Source organism: Mustelus asterias, chromosome 25 (assembly GCF_964213995.1).
Source record: "Mustelus asterias chromosome 25, sMusAst1.hap1.1, whole genome shotgun sequence".
Taxonomy (NCBI): domain Eukaryota; kingdom Metazoa; phylum Chordata; class Chondrichthyes; order Carcharhiniformes; family Triakidae; genus Mustelus; species Mustelus asterias.
Window position 1 is genome coordinate 19,092,827 of NC_135825.1, and position 25,519 is coordinate 19,118,345.

The window sequence follows — 25,519 nt, forward strand, 5'->3', positions numbered from 1 at the left end:
TGTGTGCGGAACCTGGCTATCAGTTTCTGCTCCGCGACTCTGCGCTGTCGTGTGTCGTGAAGGCCGCCTTGGAGAACGCTTACCCGAATATCAGAGGCCGAATGCCCGTGACCGCTGAAGTGCTCCCCAACAGGAAGAGAACAGTCTTGCCTGGTGATTGTCGAGCGGTGTTCATTCATCCGTTGTCGCAGCGTCTGCATAGTTTCCCCAATGTACCATGCCTCGGGACATCCTTTCTTGCAGCGTATCATGCGATCCTAGAATCAGAATTTATGTCACACTATTTGTAACTCCCACAGTTGCGTGGACCTGCAGAGTTTCACTGGCTGTCTTGTCTGGAGACAATACACATCTTTTTAGCCTGTCTTGATGCTCTCTCCACTCCCATTGTTTTGTTTCTTAAAGACTGGATTAGTTGTAAGTATTCGCATTCCAACCATTATTCATGTAAATTGAGTCTGTGTCTTATAAGTTCTGTTTGTGAACAGAATTCCCACTCACCTGAAGAAGGGGCTCAGAGCCTCGAAAGCTTGTGTGGCTTTTGCTACCAAATAAACCTGTTGGACTTTAACCTGGTGTTGTTAAACTTCTTACAATTTCATATTATCAGAGGGTTTGTTTCAGATTTGAACTCTTTTCAGTTTATAACACTAATGGGATTAAGGTTTTTAAGTGTGGATACTCAAGTGAGGCTCAACTGAATTGTGTATCGTCACTTTTTGCCTTGACCTTTTGGTACAAGAGTACCTACTTCTAAGTAAAGTGGAATTAAGATTTTCAGAATGCATCATCAGTAACAAAAATTTATTAAGCCTCATTTGACTCATAACAATAGTTTTCAATGCACTATGTACAGAGATCTTTTCAAATCCTTGAGATAAAAGACTGATGTGATCTGTAATACACAAAGAAAAAGTTATCTGAAAATGCTTTCCTACAATAAAGTTTTATTCCATGAACAAAATCTTCAACAGAGCATGGAACTTTGATTATGCTCTAATTCATACTCAAGGAAGCAGTCAGTGGTTGTGACAATATTCATGTCTGCAGTTTCTTAATTTCTTCTTCCAGCTCTTCCTTTGTGTACATATGAAATACTTTTGAAGGTTCCATTGTTGCAAGCTGAAAAAAAAAAAGAGCAGTTACCAAACTGCAATTTGTAGTGCCCTGGCAGCAACAGAAACGCTAACAAAGAGCTAAGGTTACTATCCACACAGCTTTTGTACTGAAACTTGTTACTGCAAATGCAACAGGAATTTATATTCATGCCTATGCCACTTTCTAACTTCATTTACTGAGTGTATTTTCAATTATATATAGACTCATTTCAGATTCCACTGCACAAGTCTCATATTGCTGCCCAGATACAATGTCTGGCACTTTGAGAAAGTACGTTACTGCTACCCCAGTGTTTCACCTCAGTTCCTATAGGGGTTCACACATGAGTTATGGTTCCTCAGGCAACCCTCTGGTACATTGCCCAAATAGACATTGTTCATGTTTAAACCTAGATAATGTGTAAAGAAACTAATCCAAACTTTGGCATATGGGGAACTGTGTCATAACAGGCATCAGTATCATCCAAACAGCACCAAACACAAAATTCCTAAAATATTAGAAACTTAGAACTTAGGAGCAGGAGTAGGTCATCCAGCCTTTGAGCCTGCTCCAGCGTTCAATAAGATCATGGTTGATCTGGTTGTGGTCTTAACTCCACTTTCCCATCTCTCCCCCTTAACCCTGGACTCCATGGTCTGTCAAAAATCTGTCCAACACTGCCTCGAATAAATTCAATGATCCAGCCTTCACTGCTTTCTGGGGGAAAGAATTCCACGGACACTTTCCCTAATCCCATCTAAAAAGAGAGACCTTTTTTGTTAAACTGTGTCCCCTAGTTCTAGACTTCCCCCCACAAGTGGAATCATCCTCCTAGTATCTGTCCTCTCAAGTCCCCCTCAGCATCCTGTGTGCTTCAATAAGATCACCTCTCATTTTTCTAAACTGCAATCCCCAACTTAGTCAATCTTTATTGGTTAAACTAGGTCCCTACTCCCAGGAATGCATCATGTGAACCTTCTCTAAACTGCTTTCAACACAACTGTATCTGTTTTTTAAAATAAGGAGAACATGTGGGCAGCATGGTGGCACAGTGGTTAGCACTGCTGCTTCACAGCACCAAGGTCCTGGGTTCAATTCTGGCCTCGGGTGACTGTCTGTATGGAGTTTGCCCGTTCTCCTCGTATCCGCATGGGTTTCCTCTGGGTGCTCCGGTTTCCTCCCACAATCCAAAGATGTGCGGGTTAGGTTGATTGGCCAGACTAGTGGGTTAATGCGTGGGTTTATGGAGATAGAGCCTGGGTGGGATTGGTGTTGGTGCAGGCTTGATGGGCCAAATAGCCTCCTTCTGCACTGTAGGGATTCTATGAACAGTAAAAGTAAGCAGACAAACCAGGAGCTGGGGACCTGGGTTGTCCCTCTTCTACATCCTAGTCTAGGCCATGGATACAAATTAAAGCCCATTTTGTAATTTAGCCAGGACAGCCAACTCACTATAAACCGGGGATCAAACCTGGGACCTCTATGGTTTAGTAACATAGTTGTAAAGAGGGTTCATTCCATCTAGATAAACTTGTGAGCTGATTATTTAGATTTTAATCAGGACAGGCTCATATAGGGTGCAATAGTAAAAGGAAGTAACAAGCAAGAGCAGTGGCTGGACATTTCCTCTTCAACAGGAGGGAAAATCCAAGTCTGGTCACCCAACTGTGCTCACATCCATTCTGTTGATCAGAATGTGGGAGGGAAGAGGAAAGAAGAAATATAGCATCATAGAATGGTTACAGCACGGGAGGCCATGCAGTTCGAACCAGCTCTCTGCACGAGCAATGTATATATTAATGATCAGAATAAGACTTGCCAACCTTCAGAACTGAAAGAAAAGTTATTGAACAAAAGTAGACAACCCCAGCAGACTGGAAAATTTGCGGCTTTACCATTGGCTAAACGTTCATACCTCAATATTAGTAGCATTCAGTTTTTCTTCCATTACTTGTTTCAGGATGGTGAGTGCTGCATTCTTTGCCTCTTCTAACGTCATTGACTAGAAATCAAAAACAATAATCTAAGCTTTCATCCAACGTAACACAAACTACACTAATCTGCTAATTTCCACCACAGTTTCTCACATTAAAATGGCAGCCGGAGGCAATGGAAAGTAGATTTATACTCTGGCATGCAACCTCACAATGGCAATGTGTAGTGCAGCATTAATTTCTTTCATGGAAAGAGATTAATATTTCCAACAGAGTGACAGTGACAACAAATTACATGGGAAATGGATTAGAGAGAGAATTAAAATATCTGTTGCAAAATGCATGAACTAATACAATGGGAAATTATACTTTGACTAGGAATTATTTTGGAAGGTAAAAGCCTTTGTAATATAACTGAAAATGTTAGAAAAACACAGTAGGTTTAGCAGCATCTGAGAGAGAGAGAGAAGCCCCCAAGAGTCCATATGCAGATTTGAAACATTAACTGTGTTTCTCTCTCCACAGAAGCTGCCAGACGCAAGGACATAAGAACTAGGAGCAGGAATAGGTCTGCTCCACCATTCAATAATCTCAATGCTGATCTTCTCATGGACTCAGTTCCACTTATCCACCCGCTCACCATAACCCTTAATTTCTTTACTGTTCAAAATCTATCCTTGCTTTAAAAACATTCAATGAGGTAGCCTCAACTGCTTCACTGGGCAGGGAATTCCACAGGTTCACAACCCTTAGTCCTAAATCTGCTCCCCCTTATTTTGAGGTTATGCTCCCTAGTTCAAATTTCACCCGCCAGTGGAAATAACCTTGCTACTTCTATCTTATCTATTCCCTTCATAATTTTATGTTTCTATAAGATTCCCCCCTCATTCTTCTAAATTCCAATGAGTATAGTCCCAGTCTACTCAGTCTCTCCTCATAAACCAACCCCTCAACCTCGGAATCAACCTAGTGAACCTCCTCTGCACCCCCTCCAGTGCCAGTGTATCCTTTCTCAAGTAAGGAGACCTAAACTGTACACAGTTCCTCAGGTGTGGCCTCACCAGCATCTTTCCAGCTGCAACATAACTTCCCTGTTTTTAAACTCCATCCCTCTAGTAATGAAGGACAAAATTCCATTTGCCTTCTTAATTACCTGTTGCACCTGCAAACCAACTTTTTGTGATTCATGCACAAGAACATTCAGGTCCCTCTGCACAGCAGCATGCTGCAAATATTTACCATTTAAATAATAGTCCATTTTGTTGTTATTCCTACCAAGATAGATGGTTTCACATTTACCACAATTGTATTCCATCTGCCAGACCCTTACCCACTCACTTAAACTATTTATAATCCTTCGCAGACTTTCTGTGTCCTCTGCACTGTTTGCTCTACCATTCATCTTAGTGTCATCTGTGAACTTTGACACTCTACACTTGGTCCAACTCCAAATCAGACCTGCTGCTTTTTCCCAGCATTTTCAGTTTTTATTTCAGATTTCCAGCATTTGCAGTAGCTTGCTTTAATAAGTTTCTGAAACTTGTCCCAATTGTTTCGCAATGATTAAAACGTTATTTTCTGATCAGCTAAGTCCATTACAACTCGCGCCTATTTCTGGTTACATGATGAAACCAGACAGTAAACCTCTTTAGTCACAATGACATATGACAGTAAGAAGCCATACCTAAAAATGTAAGATTCAAAAGAATGCACATGCTTCATTAGTGTGTGTTCAAAACTGTGAGGCATCACTGAAATTTTGGATATCAAAGACCTCAGTTTTATACTCACGTTCTGCAGGGTCGTCCAGGAATAAACAGATTTCAAAGGCAACTGGCATGCATAATGTATCATCTAAATTAAGGCCGAGTTTCATGTTCAGCGGAAAAGCTGACCTAGAAGAAAGCTACTCACTGAGATATAATGATCTCTTGTGACACGGACTTTCCCTTTCCTGACGACAACGTGAAAACGGCATCAAGTTAAGGGGATCTCCTGGCATCCAACAGCAGTGAGATTAGCAAGCAGGATAAGCAGCCAATCACATGCAAGTGTTCTCGCATAGTAAACCAGGAAGCTAAAAGCACTTTATCCTCTTAATTTAAATGGTCAGCTAATGAAATAAATGATTGATAGTTTAGCTCCTACCTTAATCCAAAATTTAATTTCAGAATCTAAATTTTTAAAAATCATATTGGTAATATTTGACATTAAAATATAAAACTCAGCTGTTTAGTCATAATTATGATTTTAGAATGTTGCTTAACACCCAGTTACACCTCATTCAATCATTAACTTATTAAACGTTTTTTTTTACAGCAAGAGTGGAAGTTCTTATCACTTCATAGCATTCTCATTGCTTGCAGTCTGCAGGCGTGGAAGAAGGGCCCCCACTGTAATCCTCTAAGGGAGCGTGGAAACACTGACAGCAACTTTTGGATTTCTGCATTATTATATGCATGTGCAGACTCCCCAGTTGCTGCTAGTTTCAATGGAACAACACTAATAGTTTCGCCACAATTGCCATTGTTAGATTCAGGCCAATAGGTTTAAAATTTCCCCAAGATCAATTCGTCAGACAATAACACACTCCTGTAAATTTAAGAGGCATCAAAATAAAAACTTGCATTGGTTTCAGAAATTCACAAGATTGTGATGATTGAAAACACGCAAATATTTCCCAAACGACTGCTAGTTGCGGCATATATTTTCATAGAAATCATAGAAACCCTACAGTGCAGAAGGAGGCCATTCGGCCCATCGAGTCTGCACCGACCACAATCCCACCCAGGCCCTACCCCCACATATTTACCCGCTAATCCCTCTAACCTACGCATCTCAGGACTCTAAGGGGCAATTTTTAACCTGGCCAATCAACCTAACCCGCACATCTTTGGACTGTGGGAGGAAACCGGAGCACCCGGAAGAAACCCACGCAGACACAAGGAGAATGTGCAAACTCCACACAGACAGTGACCCGAGCCAGGAATCGAACCCGGGACCCTGGAGCTGTGAAGCAGCAATGCTAACCACCGTGCTACCGTGCCGCTGGGTAATATCACAATATTACCCAGATTACTCATTAGTCACAGTGGGGCCAACAAATGTTAAAACATTTTCACATGATATTAAATGGTTTATATTCCAAACAGCATCCGATATACACTGGTTCCTGTACCTTACGATAAACCTCCTGGAGAGAGCTCTGGGCACCCTCTGAAGCAGAACCAATCGCCCTTGCATCACACTGTACAAAGGTCCCAGATGGATCCATATGATACCTGCACAAGAAATTAAAATTGTGCTCACAATTACAAAGATACCATTAACATTTAACAATGAAACAAACCACAGTTTGCCCATCCCAAGCACAGGTTAGAGATTCAACATTGTGCTGTATCATTCAAGGACAACAATCTACCAACATGCATATAGAGTCCAATATTGAATGCAGATATGACATTGAACTGTTTAATCGTCAAAACCTCAAACCAAACAATAATTCAATTGAAAACGCATTCCTTACAATCATTTTATGTGAATACTTGGCATCCATTGGTGGCAACTGATTTGGCATGAGCCTCACAGCTCCCAGGTACCTGGGTTCAATTCTGGCCGTGGATGACTGTCTGCGTGGAGTTTGCACGTTCTCCCCTTGTCTGCGTGGGTTTCCTCCGGTTTCCTCCCACAGTCCAAAGATGTGTAGGTTAGATGGATTAGCCATGAGAAATGTGTGGGGTTGCAGGGAAAAGGGCATGGAAGAGCGCCTGGGTAAGATACTCCGTCAGAGAGTTGGTGAAGACTCGATGGACTGAATGGCCTTTTCTGCACTTTAGGGATTCTATGAATACCTCAAATACTTTCAATTACTATAACCGAGCTGTAACACTGGACCAGCTAAGTAGGAGCTGTCATGTGACTCAAGATCAGCTGCTGTATCGGAAGGGCATCTTAGAATGCAACAATTAACTCCCTGACACTGCTCCTGCTCAGCAATCTGAAGAGAGTTAACCAATAAATTGAAATGGTCGTACTTGATTCAACTGTAGCTATAAGGACAGGTGTGCAGCAGCTAATATTCCTGGTATGCTTTATCTTACAATTGGTGCACCATTGCTGATACTGCTTTCTATGTTAAGTCTTTCTTCAGGGATATTCTACAACATAACAGACAAAACACCCATGCTCAAATAAACTTGTTTATGTTACTTACACCATCAAACTAAACACTTAATTTGTACAAATATAGAATGCATTTGACGTGAATTAGCTAAACAACTAAAATTATAAATTCATAGTGGCCATTTTGTCCATTTTGACTGTACCCTCTCTCCCGAGTGTTGTGTTAGTTTCAAATATTTATACATTTTTTCCTTAAATACCGCAATAATTTCAATCATTCCCCATAGCAAAACACTTCAAAGTCTGCATAAAGTTTTGCTCAACTCCTTCTTCACATTTGGTAATAAATTTTAATGAACTATTCCTCATCACAGCTCTCCCTGACTTTTCTAATTTATTCTAATCACGATTCTAGAATTTTCTCTTCATCTTCTCCACTTTAGTGGCATCCCGCATCTCTTCTCATAACTATAGTTTCTCATTCCTGGCGTCAATGCTGTTGAATTAAATAACATTCCCTGTGATTTTTGGGTCCTTCTGCACTTGGTTTCCAAAACAGGACATAATACTTTAACCAAAACCTAATCAGTATTTGATATAACACTTTAATTTTGTTTTCTTTGGCTGTATTTCTGAAACTCCAAATTTTACTGGTCTTTTGGAAATGGATTGATATATCTTCACTTGTACTTTGGGGGAATTATGTACTGGAATCCTCAAATCTCATGATTTATCCACAGTTTTTAGTGACTATTAATCCTCACATTCCGGTTTCTTTCTTCCAAAAAGATTATACTGGCCTGGATTTTGTGGTCATCAACAAATGAATGGCACTTGCCTTTCTGCATGCTGTCAACTGCTCAGAGACCTTGTATGGGTTTGGAAGCAACTTGCTGGTATTAGGCACGTTGCCCACTATAGGGGATCTGTGGTACGTGTGAGCACGTCAAGTAACAGCATGTTTCTTCAACCATTTTAAAGAATCCTCACCAAGGCATGCAAAGTCTAAACCAGGAATGTAAATTCAGAAAGCAAAATAGGGAGAAGAAATTATGAGCTTAAGAGAGAAAGACACAGGAGGTAGAAAGTAAAAACAAAAGATAGATTTTAAAAATCTCCAACACTAACTAAACTAAATTACATGCCACATTTGTGTGGACCTCTCTGTAACAGAGAGATGTCTGCTAACCCTCTTTTCTACAATATTCCCATGTCCTGTACTACCCAACATTACAGCATAGGTGACCAAATTCTAAAAGCACTATTTCAAACAAGTTGTACCTAAACAGAGATTCCAAAGAAACAGAAAGCATAGTACAGGTGTCAGTGGAGATGTTTAAAAAAGAAACACAATTAAAAATCTGGTTGTCATTTAAAGATACCTTCTATGGAAGGAATATTGCAGGCAGCCTGTGGATTAGGTTCTGTAACTTGCAAGTCGGGACTAATATTACAGATCAAGACCTTTAAGACGTGCCTGTGACCAATCTTTTGGTCATTTGCCCCAATAACTCCTGTTGTGGCTCAATGGCAAACTTTATTTGATAACAGCCCTGTGTTTTATACTATGTTAAAGGTAGGATATATTAATACAAGTTGTTCTTGTTCAAATGCTTCTGGATGAAAGGATTAAGAGGCAATCATGAAAGATACGGAAATTTGGCTGTATTGTACTTAATGCCTACAGTTGACTCATGTCCAAAGTTGTTTTTTTTTTAGGCTGCACATGATAGGTGTCCAGATTGTACGTGTTTGAGCACATATATATTGGAATTTACAGGCTATCACATAAGAATCAATTCAAAGCAAAGATGCACTCAAGATCAGTTCTGATATCCGAAAACTTGTCTTATCTTGCAGCTGTTCCAATAGTACTGATCTAAAACAGGTTCATGCAAGCTGCACTCCACAGTCATCCAGACTCTTTGTCATTTGCCTTACTGCCAGCTGTACTCTTGCCACCACACCAAGCTCCATTTTCAGCTCGTTATATTTTTAAGGCTTTGGAAGCACAAACACTTTCTGAAAATCAACTTGAAAAGTAGTACATTTTATAAAATCCCATGTAATCTAAGATTTTAAAATCAATTTAAAATACTTGTTAGACTCCTCCGCCAGAATTCTACCTCCCCGCCCGCCATGGAATCAGAGTGGGCGAGAGGTGGACAATGGAAATATCCGTTGACCTCAGATGGGATTTTCTGGTCTCGGGTCGAGCAAGGCCGTAAAGTCCCATCCTACATGTCAAATTAAAGCAGTGCAAAACGGCTTCACCAATCAGATGGAACATAGCTACATTTGAGTCAAACCAGAATCCAATTCCAGAACTACAGAATGCCACTTCCATATGTTTCGGCACTTTGTTGACAAAGCACATGGTGATTACAACACAACTTCTGTAGGGCTTAATTTAACACCCACACCTGAAGCTTCAAATAGATCATTTGTGCTTCAAGATTCATGGACCAAGTTAATTTTGTATCTGAGGAGGTGGCTGACTAACAGTGGAACTGCCTGCAGCTCTGTTACAACTGCAAAATTAATTTGATGGTGCATGCTCGAAAAATTCCGAGCTGCAACTTGCGCAGTGTCACCATGCAAAATGTTGCAAATATTTATCTCATTTTATTAGCATTGAAACTGGTCAGCCGCATTACTGTAGAAATTATCATATGGTTATTTTTGTAATGCCCTCAGTAGAATCATAATTTATTATAATCACTTTGCCTGGCAGAAAATTATTTTCATTAGAAGGTGGTTAAAATGTGTTTAAACTTAACAAATCCAAACATTCACCACTGCTTCATTTACAAGATAACACTGTTACCCTGTTCAAAGTCACCAACGGAAAAAAATGCCTCCTAAAGTTGACTCAGCAAATCTTGGGAAAGGAGTATTTTGAACTACTGCTGTAATTTGTTTTTTAACGAATGCAAAAATGAGTTGGCATTTATAAAGAGGTTCAGTTTGCAATGAAGCAAAGGGCAGAGTTTTCTGCTCTAGCTGGATGCGAGCTTGGAGGTGGAAAGACACACATTTAGGTGCCATGGTGGTGCCTCTGCCAACATGGGAGGGAAAGGCCAAGGTTGACCTTCCCACTCCATTGCGTATTGAAGCTCATAAGCAGCTAATTAATGACTACCCAAGGGCCTCATCCTGCTGTCATTATATTAAATCCAGCTGTAGGCAGATTGCTGTGTGGCAGCTAAAATCATGCGGCCAACTTATCATTTTCAAAGTATCCTAATGCACCATTAACTTACAACAATGCATTCCATAGAAATTATACTCACATCTGTGGTCCTTTTTCATCAATTCCTCCAAATAGCAATGCCACACCAAATGGTCGGCTCTGAAAAAATAGTTAATATCAGTAATTTTAACCAAGTCTTTCCTTCCAAGCACTTAAACAGCAAATGATAATATATTAAAAGATTATTCGACCTTTCTGCAGCCAAGAAAACAATAAAAGATGAATGACAAACAGCGTGGAGGTTTTTGCGATCAAGCAAAAAAATACATTAACTCAAAGCAGGCGAAGCATTTTGTCCTTCTTCCATTCATACCATACATTTTGACCGAGTCTGCTTCAAACACATGTAATCCCATATAAAATACAGTATTTTCAAAACGCTTATGACTTAGCACCTTGCTATAGCAGAGAGGGGGGAAAATGGACAAGAGACTTCTTGCATACAACCAAATTGCAAACAGTCTTTAAAAATGGCAACCCCACCTTGTAACTTGAATTTAAATACTACTATAACCAATTAACACATATTGGTTACAACAAATAGTACTGCAGTACTTTACTGGCACAATCTTCTGGATTTCCAATTTCAATTGTGCATTTGCAGATGCCACAAATTGGTGTCAGTTTAACACAAAATGAAAGACAAGCGTCAATAGTTTCACCATCATTATAACTTCAAAATCTAGGCCATTGTATCTATATATTTCAGAATTTACCATTGCACCTGGATCTGCATCTTCTTCGCCAAACTGCAAGGCCAAGTTAGAGACTGCCTGTGTCACACTCTCCACTGTCATATTTTCATTATAGGTAAACCAATGATTCTAAAGAATAGAAAACAAAAACAGTTTTCATGAATATTATTCCTATACACAAAGAGACCATCAGAAATTACACTAAAGTTATTTTACAAACTTTAGGGGAAGAGAAAACAAAGTATTTTAAAAGTTCTTAAAATACAACAGATTGTGGTGTACAGTGAATTATATTCAAAACATCGGTAACAAATATCAATAAGATCAAGCTGTAGTTTATAATGAAATAAATATTTTTATGTTTAACACCTTCCTCTTTCCTACTAAACATAAGAAATAATAGCAGGACTAAATTATATAGTCCATTGAGCCTGCTTCAGCATTCAATATGTTCATGCACGATCTTCATAGAAACCATCATAGAAACCCCTACAGTACAGAAAGAGGCTATTCGGCCCATCGAGTCTGCACCAACCACAATCCCACCCAGGCCCTACCCCCATATTCCTACATATTTTACCCGCTAATCCACGCATCCCAGGACACCAAGGGGCAATTTTAGCATGGCCAACCAACCTAACCCGCACATCTTTGGACTGTGGGAGGAAACCGGAGCACCCGGAGGAAACCCACGCAGACACGAGGAGAATGTGCAAACTCCACACAGACAGCGACCCAAGCTGGGAAACGAACCCAGGTCCCTGGAGCGGTGAAGCAGCAGTGCTAACCACTGTGCTACCGTACCGTGCCGCCCAACTTGGGCCTCAACTCCACTTTGCTGCCTATTCTCCATAAGCCTTGATTATCTGAGACACCAAGAATCTGTCTATCCCTACTCATCGATGGAGCATCCACAACCCTCTGGACGGCAAATTCCAACAATTCACAACCTGTTGAGTTCAGTCCTAAATGATCAGTTCCTTACGCTGAGACTGTGCTCCCGTGTTTTAGATTCCCCAAATAGCAGAAATACTCTCTCAGCATCTACCGTATCAAGCCCCTTGCAATCCAGTGCAGCTTCAACATGTTACATAATAGTAGATATATATGACATCTTCCAGAAGTACTTTTCTGTTTAAAATAAACTGCAGCTCGAAAGTAATTTTGGACCACGAGTGTATTTATTTGTTTAACCCATCTTGTTATATTGAACTTGGAACTATAAAATAATCACCCAAATTCTATTGTTATTCACAGGCTTTTAGAAGGTTAGTACAACTTCCTCTATATAGTGAATTTGCAACAACTGTTTCCCAAATTAATCAAGTAAAAATAAACATTTTTGCTAGTTAAACAAGCAACAATATAAAACACTCAGTTCTGACAGAACATTCATCTAAAACATTAATTCTGTTTCTTGCGACATAGATGTTGTCTGTCCTGCTGAGTATTTCCAGCATTTTATTTTTATGTCATTATAAAACATCAAGTTGGGGGTTAAAAGGTGCACTACACTCATCTAAGGTCATAATACAAAAATAAGTTACTTAACATTTAAAAATAGATTCATTTGTAAAAACTGTAATTTTACCTGCGTTTCAACCCTTGCTTTGTCAATCAAAGTTTTGGCATCAGCTATTAACCCACTCATTGCACAACCTAGCAACAAAACACAAGTAAGACAAGACATTCCAAAAAACGTAGAATGGAATTTGAAATTGAAATGTAACAGCATTATCCAATAAAAAATGTCTACATTTGATGCATTGCCTATTTCTATTTGTAAATATAGACTCAAAAGTACAAGTTGTTGACTCACATAACAACGACCCAAAACATTTTGCAAAATATGCATTATATAACACAAAGCAGATCACGCAAACATTAAGAAAAAAGTTCAGGAAGACAACATAACAGATGTCTTAGTATTTTTGTAAAATATACATACTCAAATTTATTATTTTCAAAACAATCATTGTAATTATAAGGAGCAACTTTTCCCCATTTCCTTCATAATTTTATTCTGGGCATTTATCAAACTAATTTGACACTTTTGCAGTCAAGACCAGCTCCCAATGTCTCTGAAAATGCCTATCAATAGGACTACCCAGGTCAACTCAGAACTTTAGAGCAAGAAGAGGCCATTCATCCCAGCATAGAGTGCAAGCTCGCTGGAAAAAATATCTACCTAGTCCCATTCCTATGCCCTGTACTTTGCCTATCTCACTATATTTTAAAAAAATGATGAATTCTGCTTCCACTACTTGGAATAAGACATTGACACAGACCAAAATGTGTTATGTATTTCATTTTAATCAGTCTCAAGAAGCAGTAATATGCCTTGGCAATCTTTTTCTGCTTCTTCAAACATTTCCCCATATATTCATCTGTAAAATTTGCTATTACACTCATTATTTAGAAAGTATTGAAGAATAAAAGGCTCAACTGTCAATGTTCTACAAATTTTTTTCAAGTGTACCAACCTATGTGGGCATCAATTTCAACTATTTTCTCAATGCTACTGGGCTCCATCAGAGGTGAAGTGATTCTCTTTTCAACTGCAAGGACAACACCTTCTGAAGTCTGGATTCCGATTGCTGTGGAACCCAACTGGAGAAAGAGAAAGAGCATTACACTGTAGTCAAGTTTTGACTGTTAAGCTTTAAAATGTACACCATAAAAAATCCCAGAAATTCATAGGACAGACGATGCTAGAAACATACCAGTTACCTTCTTTAAAAAAAGACATGTTTTCGGTTATAAACTCTTTTTAAAATAGTTCTGATTCAGGTTTCAGATAATGGTGGATATGCTCTGTATTTCAAGCATTTTCCGTTCCTATTTCAAGATTTTCAGCTTTGACAGTTCTGCTACCATCTGCCCCCCATCTTTTATATCTGAACAGCTAGCTGGCCTGTTCTGCCATTGAATTAGAAAAAGAATGAGCCATGGTTGCGATAATTATTGATGTAATGGAACCTTGGTTCCACAAATTGGCAGGAGGATCTGCATTACAGACTGAAGTGATGTGACAGGAATAAATTCAGCTCAGGATTCAGATAACAACTTGCATGTGTATCATGCCACTAAAGCCCAAGACAATTCACAGAAGTGTATTCAGGCAAAAAGAGATCTTAAGATCTCTTAATCATAGAAATCATAGAAACCCTACAGTGCAGAAGGAGGCCATTCGGCCCATCGAGTCTGCACCGACCACAATCCCACCCAGGCCCTATCCCCACATATTTACCCGCTAATCCCTCTAACCTACACATCTCAGGACTCTAAGGGGCAATTTTTAACCTGGCCAATCAACCTAACCCGCACATCTTTGGACTGTGGGAGGAAACCGGAGCACCCGGAGGAAACCCACGCAGACACGAGGAGAATGTGCAAACTCCACACAGACAGTGACCCGAGCCGGGAATTGAACCCGGGACCCTGGAGCTGTGAAGCAGCAGTGCTAACCACTGTGCTACCGTGCCGCCCACGAGGTAACTAAAAAACCTGGTCAAAGAGACAGGCAAGGAAGATAGACAGAGATTAAGAAAAAGTCCCAAAGCTTAAAACTTAAACAAATGAAGGCATGGCTATCAATGGTGGAGGAACAGGGGTATACAAAAGAGGTACACAAGAGGCCAGAGTTTGGAGATGGTTACAGAGATACAAAGAGAGGTCACGAAGAGACTTAAACACAAATTCGAGAATGCTAAATTAGAGGGTTGGGATGATCAAGACCCATTTTAGGTCAGCGAGCACAATAATGATGGGGAAGCAGTATCTAATGAGGATTAGGAGATGGACGTTTTTGTGACAGCTAGTTTGCACAGGAAGAGGAATTGACACCAGTTAGAAGAGCACTGGATTGGTTGTTTGAGAGGTGACAACAAGTCCTGATAATAATTCAGCTGAGGACATGTTGAATAAAAATTGGAAGTCAACAGCCTTTAACAGATAAACCTCATAAGCATTAATTATTCAGAAAAGAAAAAAAGTAATAAAGCAGTTTTAACAATCTCAGGAAGTTGTAAGTACTTAACAGAGGCTCCACATTAATTGAAATTTTGGGAAACCAAGAGTCTAATGACAGTGAGGAGCTTAAAGTACTTAATAGTAGAAAAGATGGTAGGGAATTCATGCCATGAAATGTCCACAAATCATGGCCTATGCTTATGGTTTGCAAAGAAATGGCTGCAGAAATAATGGGTGCCTTGGCTTTGATCTCCCAAATTCCACAGATTCTAGAATGTTCTCATAGGAAGGTAGCAAACATAAACCCTCTTGTTCAAGAGGGAGCGCACAAGAAAGAAAATAGACTCTTTCAGCCAGTTAGTTTGACACCAACAGTAGGGAAATGCTGGACTATTAATAGGGACGTAGCAACAGGGTACTTGAAAAATCAAGTGTTTGACAAATTTATCGGTGATTTTTGAGGATATAACTGGCTGGGTAGATTAATGGGAACCACTGTATGATGCATATTTGGATTTTCAGAAGGCATTCATTAAGGTACCATGCAAGAGGTTGTTACATAAAGTTAGGGCTCTTGGGATTGGGAGTAACATAGCATATTTGCATGGATTTATACTAGGTCAATGGAGAGAAAACAGAGCTATTTTCAGGATGTTAGGGTGTAATTAGTGGAGTCCCGCAAAGACCAGTGCTTGAGCTTGCTATTTATAATCTATATCAACGACGTTGATAAAGGGACAAAAAGTAATATATTCAGGTTTGCTGAAAATACAAAGCTGGGTGGGAAAGTAAGCTGTAAGGGAAGACTCAAGAGATTGTAAAAGGATCTAAACCAGTTAGGAGATTGAGCAAGAAGGCAGATGAAGAATAACGTGGCGAAGTGTAAATTTGTTCACTTCGGTTGAAAAAATGGAAAGCAAATTACTTTTCAAAAAAGGTGAGAAAGTACTAAATGTTGGCAGAGGAATTTGACGGTCCTTCTACACAAATCACTGAAAGTTATCATGCAGGTGCAGCAAGCAATAAGGAAGTCAAAAGGCAGGTTGGCCTTTGCTGCAAGGGGGTTGAAGTAAAGTCATCATAGGCCGCTCTCCCCTTTGAGGAGGGAGAGCTGACTTGTGGCGATTTACTCTGACAATCACCACACCTCAGGCAAGGGACAAGGTTGAGAAGGCGGGCCTTCATGAATAACCTCAGCTGGTATGGGAATTGAACCCGGGTTGTTGGCGTCACTTTGCATTACTAACCAGCTGTCCCACCACTTAAGCTAAACTGACCCCATACCTTTCATACACGCTGAATATTTCATAAGTTATAGAAAATGCTTAATCATTTAATTAATGAATAGAACCATCAACTTCAAATAGTAAAAGCAAAATAAATATTTACACTTTGGACGCAGAGGGAGTGCATGGCCCTGAATCAATGTTGTGTGCTATCTACATGCACCTCACTTCATTTGCTTTTGCTTTACATGCATATCACTTCAGTCATACCAGCAGGGGAAAAAACTACGCAGATGGAAGTCAGTGGAACATGACAACTGTGCACATGGGCAATTGCCCTTAATTTCCTCATTCTTATTAGTCCCTCGATTATCCACTATTTCAGGTATGTTACTTGTGTATTCTACCATGAAGAGAGACATAATATTTGCTCAATGTCTCTGTCATTTCTCTATTCCCCATGCTGATTTCTCCTGAATTCCCTTCTAATGGAGCAACATTCTTTAGCTACTCTCTTCCTTTTTATAAAAGTTCCTGTAAAAGCTCTTATAATCTGATTTTATTATATATTTCTGGCTCGATCCCCTCCTATTCCATTTTTTCCCTTTGTATTCAATTTTTTGGTGCCCTTTGTTGGTTGCAGAAGACTGTCAATCCACAGTTTCCTTGAATTATAAGCTTCTTATAAACAGGGACAGCCCGGGAAATTACCGACCGGTGAGTCTAACCTCAGTGGTTGGTAAGTTGATGGAGAGGATCCTGAGAGACAGGATTTATGATCATCTAGAGAAGTTTAGTATGATCAAAAGTAGTCAGCACGGCTTTGTCAGGGGCAGGTCGTGCCTTACGAGCCTGGTTGAGTTCTTTGAAAATGTGACCAAGCACATTGACGAAGGAAGAGCGGTGGATGTGGTCTATATGGACTTCAGCAAAGCGTTCGATAAGGTCCCCCATGCAAGACTTCTTGAGAAAGTGAGAGGGCATGGGATCCAAGGGGCTGTTGCCTTGTGGATCCAGAACTGGCTTGCCTGCAGAAGGCAGAGAGTGGCTGTGGAGGGGTCTTTCTCTGCATGGAGGTCAGTGACCAGTGGAGTGCCCCAGGGATCTGTTCTGGGACCCTTGCTGTTTGTCATTTTCATAAATGACCTGGATGAGGAAGTGGAGGGATGGGTTGGTAAGTTTGCTGACGACACCAAGGTAGGTGGTGTTGTGGATAGTTTGGAGGGATGTCAGAAGTTGCAGCGAGACATAGATAGAATGCAAGACTGGGCGGAGAAGTGGCAGATGGACTTCAACCCGGATAAGTGTGTAGTGATCCATTTTGGCAGATCCAATGGGATGGAGCAGCAGTATAAAATGAAGGGTACCATTCTTAGCAGTGTAGAGGATCAGAAGGACCTTGGGGTCCGGGTCCATAGGACTCTTAAATCGGCCTCGCAGGTGGAGGATGCGGTCAAGAAGGCGTATGGCGTACTAGCCTTCATTAATCGAGGGATTGAGTTTAGGAGTCGGGAGATAATGCTGCAGCTTTATAGGACCCTGGTTAGACCCCACTTGGAGTACTGCGCGCAGTTCTGGTCACCTCATTACAGGAAAGATGTTGAAGCCATTGAAAGGGTGCAGAGGAGATTTACAAGGATGTTGCCTGGATTGGGGGGCATGCCTTATGAGGATAGGTTGAGGGAGCTTGGTCTCTTCTCCCTGGAGAGACGAAGGATGAGAGGTGACCTGATAGAGGTTTACAAGATGTTGAGGGGTCTGGATAGGGTGGACTCTCAGAGGCTATTTCCAAGGGCTGAAATGGTTGCTACGAGAGGACACAGGTTTAAGGTGCTGGGGGGTAGGTACAGGGGGGATGTCAGGGGTAAGTTTTTCACTCAGAGGGTGGTGGGTGAGTGGAATCGGCTGACGTCGGTGGTGGTGGAGGCAAACTCGTTGGGGTCTTTTAAGAGACTTCTGGATGAGTACATGGGATTTAATGGGATTGAGGGCTATAGATAGGCCTAGAGGTGGGAATGTGATCGGCGCAACTTGTGGGCCGAAGGGCCTGTTTGTGCTGTGGCTTTCTATGTTCTATGTTCTTCTTTTCTAATACTATCTTTAAATCACCTTACTAAGCCACAGTGGCTTTCTCACTGAGCTTACATTTTTTCCAATGCAACATACTTTGGTTGAACTTTTTAAAATGTCTCTATCCAATCAACCTTACCCAGCACCCATCCTACAGCATTGTTTATTTTAAAATTTGTTTAAAATTCTTGTTTGTGATTGGAGTATGTCATTTTCAAAATTAATCTAGAATTCAATTATATTATGATCACTAATCCCCAGTGGATCTTTTATTAATCAATCCTGCATCATTGCACAATACTAGAACTAAAATAACTTTAGACTTAACTGATTCTACAAAATACTGCTCCAGGAAACTGGTCACAAAAGCATTCTATATATTCACCTTCCAGACCACCTTTACCTATTCAATTAATCCAGTCTGTGTTGAGATCAAAATCCTTACAATCATTATATTGCCTTTGTTACAAGCTCCAATAATTTCTTTTTTATTGCTCTGACCAATACTATGACTTCTCTTAGAGGATCTATAAACTACTCCCATCAGCATTTTCAGATCCTTACTATTCCTAATCTCCATCCAGACAAGTTCTACTTCCTGATTTTCTGAGGCAAGATCCTTCATTATTAATATCCTCATGTCATCTTTTATCATCAGGGCTACCCCTCCTCTTTTTCAAAATGTTGTGTACCATGGAATGTTTATTTCCCAAACAGTGTCACCTTGTAACCATGTTTCTAAAATGGCAATTAGATTTAAACCATTTCTCTCTCTGTGCCACTAGTTCATCTATATTATAGCAGACGCTCCATGCATGCAGATAAAGTGACTTCATTTTTTGTATTCCTTTTCCCTGCTTAGACCTCACTCTGATATATTATTACTGTATAACACTCTGATCCTTCTAGGCCCAGTCAGTTTGTCTTTCCCCAGATCAATATAACTTCTATTGCTTAAACTTTTACACTTGGATTTCTAAATCTTCCTCTGCCCCTTCTTAATTACTTTAAAACCACTTTTTCCTACTTTGATTAAAGTCTATTAGAAGAATATTCTTTCAGTTATATCATCCAAAATACCTAGGAACAGAACGAAGCAATCTTTTTATGAAGATGATGATGCAAGGCTGGAAGACTTTATTGATAAACAAATTGGCACAGGTTAACTGATTACAATGCTTTTTTAAAAAATTCATTCATAGGACACGGGCGTTGCTGGCTGGCCAACATTTATTCCTAGTTACCAGAGGGCAGTTGAGAGTCAACCACATTATTGTGGCTCTGGAGTCACATGTAGGCCAGACCAAGGACAGCAGATTTCTTTCCCTAAAGGACATCAGTGAACCAGGTGGGTTTTTCTGACAATCATCAATGATTTCACAGTCATCTGCAGATTCTTAATTCAATATTTTTATTGAATTCAAATTCCACCATCTGCTGTGGCAGGATTCAAACCCAGGTCCACAAAATCATAGAAATCATAGAAACCCTACAAGTACAGAAAGAGGCCGTTCAGCCCATCGAGTCTGCGCCGACCACAATCCCACCCAGGCCCTACCCCCATATCCCTACAGATTTTATCCACTAATGCCTCTAACCTACGCACCTCAGGACATTAAGGGGCAATTTTTTTTTCCCATCGAGTCCGTTCCACCATTCGGTGAGATCACGACTGACCTAACACGATAATCCTCAACTCCACGTTCCCACCTTATCCCCATAACCCTCGATTCCCTTCCTGATTAAAAATCTATCTCAGCCTTAAACATACTTAACGACCCAGCCTCGAGAGTAAAAGATTCCATCTGCTCGAAACAAACATCGCAGGATTATGAAAAGGTACCTTAATAGCCTCTATGGCATATTCGACTTGGAATAATCGGCCTTCTGGAGAGAATGTATTAACACCTCTGAAAGTGAAACCAAAAAAGGAAAATGGATCAATACACAAAATAAAAATACATTTAGCAGTAACAAGTTACTGAAAGGGGAAAAGTTAAAATGAAAACAATGAATTGTGTAATCCTTATTTGAGTAAGGTTCAGTAATGAAGTACAATTGTAATTAATAAAAGAAAGAGCTGAGGCCTTGCTCCAAAATGACAAAGCAAAAGCACTTGCACTGACCTGTCATACTCAGACCTGATGATGAACATTTTGGGTGTTTTTGTTGTTGTTGTTGGTCCGGAGGGAGTGAGTTTCTGGTGAATGATATAAAGATGGAATAAATCTGAAGTATTTAGGGAACTTTACTGACTGGACTTAAATCCAGACCCACACACACAGGCTGCGAAACCACCGACTGAAGGCCCCACTTGACTTGCGCCGGAACCCGCCCCGCCCCCTCCCTGCTCCCATTGGCCGGCGGGACGGCAGAGGCGGGCCTTAGCCGCGCTCCCCCCGCTCCCGATTGGCTGCCGGCCCCTGTCAATCATCTGACGCCGGCCTCCGCGCCTGAGGGAGAGAGGCTCTAGCACCGGCGACTCCAAACTTTCAAACCTCTCCCCTCCCTCCCGGCGGGCAAGGTCTATAAACCAAAATAAACACATCACCCCCCATCTCTCCACCCGGAGACTGGAGAATAAATTCTCTCAGCATCGGTTAAAGGAAAGATTAGGGAGTCGAAACTGAAATGAAAGCGCGGAGCGGCTGAGTAACACCGTCCGGCAGCCGGAGGGGCAACAGCGGCTCAGAACTTTGGTTCCGCTTTTGTCAGTCATTCCCCCCCTTCCCCCTCTTCCTAAGAGAATGCTGGAATCTGAAACAAAAACAGAAAATGCTGGAAAAATTCAGCAAGTCTGACAGCTTCTGTGGAGAGAGAATAGACGCCCTGACTGGAAACATTGGCTCTATTCTCTCTCGATGTGGAGATGCCGGTTCCGAAAGCTAGTGGCTTTTGCTACCAAACAAACCTGTTGGACTTTAACCTGGTGTTGTGAGACTTCTTACTCTATTCTCTCTCCACAGATGATGTCAGGCCTGCTGAGTGTCTCCAGCATTTTCTGCCCTCTCCTACACTGTTTATTGTGGATATCATTCCTCCCCATCTCTCGCCACCGTATTACTTTTTTTTCTTTGTTTGTTCACGGGATGTGAGCTTCATTAAAAAGGCCAGCATTTGTTATCCATCCCTAATTTCCCTTGAAACTGAGTAGCTTTCTAAGCCTTTGCAGAGGCCAGTTAAGAGTCAACCACATTGCTGTGGGTCATAGTTTTGGCCACCTCTTCAAACGCAGCAATTTTCTCAAACGCAGCAACTGCAAACGCAGGGTCTGTTTAAAGTTTATTTATTAGTGTCACAAGTAGGCTTACATTAACGTTGCAATGAAGTTACTGTGAAAAGCCCCTGGTCACCATACTCTGACGCCTGTTTGGGTACATTGAGGCAGAATTTAGCATAGCTAATGCTAATCCAGCACGTCATTCAGACTGGGAGGAAACACACGCAGACTCTGCACAGTGACCCAAGCCAGGAATCGAACCTGGGTCCCCGACACTGTGAGGCAGTAGTCCTAACCATGTGCCACATGTTTTGATTTTGATTTGATTTATTATTGTCACATGTATTGGGATACAGTGAAAAATATTGTTTTTTGCGCACTATCCAGACAAAACATACCGTTCATAGAGTACATAGGCGAGAAGGAAAGGAGAGGGTGCAGAATATCATGTTGCAGTTACAGATAGGTATAGAGAAAGGTCAACTTAATATGCAGCATGTCCATTGAAAAGACTGATGGTTACAGGGAAGAAACTTCTTGAATCTGTTGATACGTGAGCGCAGAATTTAGTATCTTTTTCCCAATGGAAGAAGGTGGAAGAGAGTATTCCAGAGTGCGTGGGGTCCTTGATTATGCTGGCTGTTTTTCAGAGGCAGCGGAAAGTGTAGACAGAGTCAATGGATGGGAGGCTGGTTTGCGTGATGGACTAGGCTACATTCACAACCCTTTGTAGTTTCTTGTGGTCTTGGTCAGAGCAGGAGCCATACCAAGCTGTGATACATCCAAAAAGGATGCTTTCTATGGAACATCTGTAACAATTGGTGAGAGCCGTAGAGGACATGCCAAATTTCCTTCGCCTCCTCTGAAAGTAGAAATGTTGTTGGGTTTTTTTAACTATAGCATCAATTTGGAGGGATCTGAACACCTAGAAATTTTAATGTCTTGACCATTTCCACTTAAACACTGTTCATCAGGCAGTAAGGATACATTAGTTGCAAGCAATGAAAGAACCAACTTCACAAAGCAAATCAAAGAAAAGGGTTTAATAAAGAAACTTCATTGCACTAACATTCAGACTACAACCTGGGCCACACAAGCCCCATCTGCTTTCTATTTATACTGGGTCAGCTGACCATCATATCATTTTGCCATTGGTTACATTATCTACTGATTCCAATGTTATCATTGGTGACATTATGACAATCTCCTTTGATGTAGACAGGGGCATGTCCTCCACTATGTTTCCTGAAGTCGATGACTAACTCCTTCATTTTACTGACATTGAGGGAGAGTGATTATTGTCATCGCACTATTTCATCAGACTCTCCATCTCTTTCCTGTACTCCATCTCATCATTGTTTGAGTTCTGACCCACTACGGTAGTGTTATCAGCAAACTTGAAAATGGAATTGGAGTGGAAATTGGCCACACAGTCATAGGGGGTATAATAAGGGGCTGAGGACACAGCCTTGCGGGGCACTGGTGTTGAGGATAATCATGGAGAAGGTGTCATTACTTTACTGATTACGGTCTGTGGGTTAGGAAGTCTGGGATCCAGTCATGTAGCCCAGACCCAAGTAAGGACAGCAGATTTCCTTCCCCAAAGGACATTAGTGAATCGTATTCGTTTTTATGACAATCGGCAATATGGTCACCATCCATTACTGACTTCAAATACAAGTCATGATGTGGAGATGCCGGCGTTGGACTGGGGTAAGCACAGTAAGAAGTCTCACAACACCAGGTTAAAGTCCAACAGGTTTATTTGGTAGCAAATACCATAAGCTTTCGGAGCAATGCTCCTTCGTCAGATGGAGTGGTCTCTGTTCTCAAACAGGGCACAGACACAGAAATCAAATTACAGAATACTGATTAGAATGCAAATCTCTACAGCCAGCCAGGTCTTAAATGCACAGACAATGTGGGTGGAGGGAGCATTCAACACAGGTTAAAGAGATGTGTATTGTCTCCAGACAGTACAGCTTGTGAAATTGTGCAAGTCCAGGAGTCAAGCTGTGGGGGTTACTGATAATGTGACATAAATCCAACATCCCGGTTTAGACCGTCCTCATGTGTGCGGAACTTGGCTATCAGTTTCTGCTCAGTGACTCTGCGCTGTCGTGTGTCGTGAAGGCCGACTTGGAGAACGCTTACCTGAAGATCCAAGACTGAATGCCCGTGACTGCTGAAGTGCTCCCCCACAGGAAGAGAACAGTCTTGCCTGGTGATTGTCGAGTGGTGTTCATTCATCCGTTGTCGTAGCGTCTGCATGGTTTCCCCAATGTACCATGCCTCGGGACATCCTTTCTTGCAGCGTATCAGGTAGACAACGTTGGCCGAGTTGCAAGAGTAGGTACCATGTACCTGGTCGATGGTGTTCTCACGTGAGATGATGGCATCCGTGTTGATGATCCGGCACGTCTTGCAGAGGTTGCTGTGGCAGGGTTGTGTGGTGTCGTGGTCACTGTTCTCCTGAAGGCTGGGTAGTTTGCTGCGGACAATGGTCTGTTTGAGGTTGCGTGGTTGTTTGAAGGCAAGAAGTGGGGGTGTGGGGATGGCCTTGGCGAGATGTTCGTCTTCATCAATGACATGTTGAAGGCTCCGGAGGAGATGCCGTAGCTTCTCCGCTCCGGGGAAGTACTGGACGACGAAGGGTACTCTGTCCACCGTGTCCCGTGTTTGTCTTCTGAGGAGGTCGGTGCGGTTTTTCGCTGTGGCACGTCGGAACTGTTGATCGATGAGTCGAGCACCATATCCTGTTCTTATGAGGGCATCTTTCAGCGTCTGGAGGTGTCTGTTGCGATCCTCCTCATCCGAGCAGATCCTGTGTATTCGGAGGGCTTGTCCGTAGGGGATGGCTTCTTTTACGTGTTTAGGGTGGAAGCTGGAGAAGTGGAGCATCATGAGGTTATCCGTGGGCTTGCGGTACAGTGAGGTGCTGAGGTGACCATCCTTAATGGAGATGCGTGTGTCCAAGAATGCAACCGATTCCGGAGAGTAGTCCATGGTGAGTCTGATGGTGGGATGGAACTTGTTGATGTCATCATATAGTTGTTTCAGTGATTGCTCACCATGTTCCAAAGGAAGAAAATGTCATCGATGTATCTAGTGTATAGCATCGGTTGAAGGTCCTGTGCGGTGAAGAAGTCTTGTTCGAACCTGTGCATGAAGATGTTGGCATATTGAGGTGCGAATTTTGTCCCCATGGCTGTTCCGTGTGTCTGGATGAAGAACTGGTTGTTGAAGGTGAAGATATTGTGATCCAGGATGAAGCGGATGAGTTGTAAAATTGCATCTGGAAACTGGCAGTTGACGGCATTGAGTACTGAGGCCGTTGCAGCAATGCCATCATCGTGGGGGATGCTGGTGTAGAGTGCCGAGACATCCATTGTGACGAGGAGTGCTCCTGGTTCAACTGCTCCATGTGTGTTGAGTTTCTGTAGGAAGTCCGTAGTGTCGCGACAAAAGCTGGGGGTTCTTTGTACAATGAGTTTCAAGATGCCCTCGACATAGCCGGAGAGGTTCTCGCACAGGGTTCCGTTTCCTGAAACGATGGGACGGCCGGGTGTGTTTGCTCCTCCGGAGCCTTCAACATGTCATTGATGAAGACGAACATCTCGCCAAGGCCATCCCCACACCCCCACTTCTTGCCTTCAAACAACCACACAACCTCAAACAGACCATTGTCCGCAGCAAACTACCCAGCCTTCAGGAGAACAGTGACCACGACACCACACAACCCTGCCACAGCAACCTCTGCAAGACGTGCCGGATCATCAACACGGATGCTATCATCTCACGTGAGAACACCATCGACCAGGTACATGGTACCTACTCTTGCAACTCGGCCAACGTTGTCTACCTGATACGCTGCAAGAAAGGATGTCCCGAGGCATGGTACATTGGGGAAACCATGCAGACGCTACGAC

At 41.7% G+C, this 25,519-nt stretch overlaps 1 protein-coding gene across 2 annotated transcripts; it reads right to left on the reverse strand.

Moving 5' to 3' along the window:
* Nucleotides 1–789: 789 nt before the first annotated feature.
* psma5 (proteasome 20S subunit alpha 5) lies at nucleotides 790–21,042 on the reverse strand. 2 transcript variants are annotated; one of them, XM_078242204.1, is made up of 10 exons: nucleotides 20,497–21,042; nucleotides 20,214–20,280; nucleotides 13,586–13,712; nucleotides 12,694–12,761; nucleotides 11,124–11,231; nucleotides 10,448–10,506; nucleotides 6,211–6,313; nucleotides 3,014–3,100; nucleotides 1,008–1,122; nucleotides 790–895 (listed from the first exon to the last, which is right to left on the reverse strand). In XM_078242204.1, the coding sequence occupies exons 1-9, from the start codon at nucleotides 20,523–20,525 to the stop codon at nucleotides 1,039–1,041; spliced, it is 732 nt and encodes a 243-aa protein (XP_078098330.1). In that variant the 5' UTR covers nucleotides 20,526–21,042; the 3' UTR covers nucleotides 790–895; nucleotides 1,008–1,038. The 2 variants fall into 2 exon arrangements, with proteins under 2 accessions (XP_078098330.1, XP_078098329.1); XM_078242203.1 differs by having other exon boundaries at nucleotides 790–1,122; nucleotides 20,497–21,041.
* Between the last annotated feature and the right edge of the window lie 4,477 nt (nucleotides 21,043–25,519).